At 37.6% G+C, this 1,193-nt stretch overlaps 1 protein-coding gene across 1 annotated transcript; it reads right to left on the reverse strand.

Moving 5' to 3' along the window:
* Positions 1-245: 245 nt before the first annotated feature.
* LOC107081390 (trace amine-associated receptor 1-like) lies at positions 246-1,184 on the reverse strand (the record flags this gene model as incomplete). The annotated part of the gene is made up of 1 exon (XM_015369576.1): positions 246-1,184. A coding segment is annotated over one exon (876 nt), but the record flags the coding sequence as incomplete, so codon positions are not given.
* Positions 1,185-1,193: the final 9 nt, after the last annotated feature.

Here is a 1,193-nt window from a genome sequence, read left to right on the forward strand (position 1 = left end):
TTTTCAAATCACATTTCAATTTTCAAGTGTTTTTTATACCTTTATAATGCAAGAAGACAGTTATAACACCACAGACAATTTGCTATGCCAGTAAATAATGACTAGATCAACCCATACAAAGATTTCACTGGAACCAAAAATGGCTTAAAATAATAAATCGTTTGTGGATTCAGAGACCAGCAGATTTATCATTTATAACAACTGTTATTTAAAAAAAAGTTTAGACAATTTGGAGTATGGTATCATGTTAAAACTGGCAAAAATACATTTTTTTCAGTAACTGATTCAAATTATTTTCATCAAATAAATCAAGACAGCTTTGAATTACTAAAATCCCCTTGAAATATCTTTCCAGAAATTATCATTCTGAAAGCTGTCCGGTACCAGCTGTAAAAAAAAGCATAAATAAACGGATTAAGCATTGAGTTAGTCAGTGTTACCCAGTTAAGGGCCTCAATCACAACAAATGGCACTGCGTCAGTGCTGAAAGGAGCAACGGTAATGCAAACAAACAGAGGAGCCCAGCAGATGAGAAAAACACCCATAACAATAGCAAGAGTTCTTGTGGCCTTTCTCTCCCCCCGACTTGCTGTTACTCCAGAGGTTTTATTGCTTTTAATGATGCGTGCCTGTCTCAGGGCAACTAGGAAAATTTTAAAGTATATGCACAACATAATAAGTGCTGGAAGGTAAAAAGAAAATACGGGACCCACAGTACTGGGCAGTAGATCCTGCAAAGAGCAGTTTTCCTTACATGGATTATGATTTAAGCCTGCAATTGTTATACCAACTCCAATTAATCCAGAGATACCCCAACTTACCAGAATCATCACCAAAACGACTCTATTAGTTATTTTGGTTGTGTAGATGAGAGGCTGACATACTGCATAATATCTGTCAACAGCAATACAGCACAGATTCAAAATGGAACATGTGCCCAGAGAAACATCAAAGCTGTCTCGTACTTGACAAATAAGACCTGCATGACGCAGACATGAGCTCAGAGAGAATGCCATGCTGAAGGGAATGACCAGACTTCCTATGAGAAGGTCAGTCACAGCCAGAGAGACGATGAGAGAGTTTGTGGGAGTGCGGAGCTGTGCAAAGTAACCAACAGAGATGATTATCAGAAGGTTTCCACACACTGTAACAATGGATAAAAATGCAAAGAAAATATACAATAGAACACACAT

This window comes from Cyprinodon variegatus, unplaced genomic scaffold (genome assembly GCF_000732505.1).
Source record: "Cyprinodon variegatus isolate N-32 unplaced genomic scaffold, C_variegatus-1.0 Scaffold4632, whole genome shotgun sequence".
In the NCBI taxonomy this organism is placed as follows: Eukaryota; Metazoa; Chordata; class Actinopteri; order Cyprinodontiformes; family Cyprinodontidae; genus Cyprinodon; species Cyprinodon variegatus.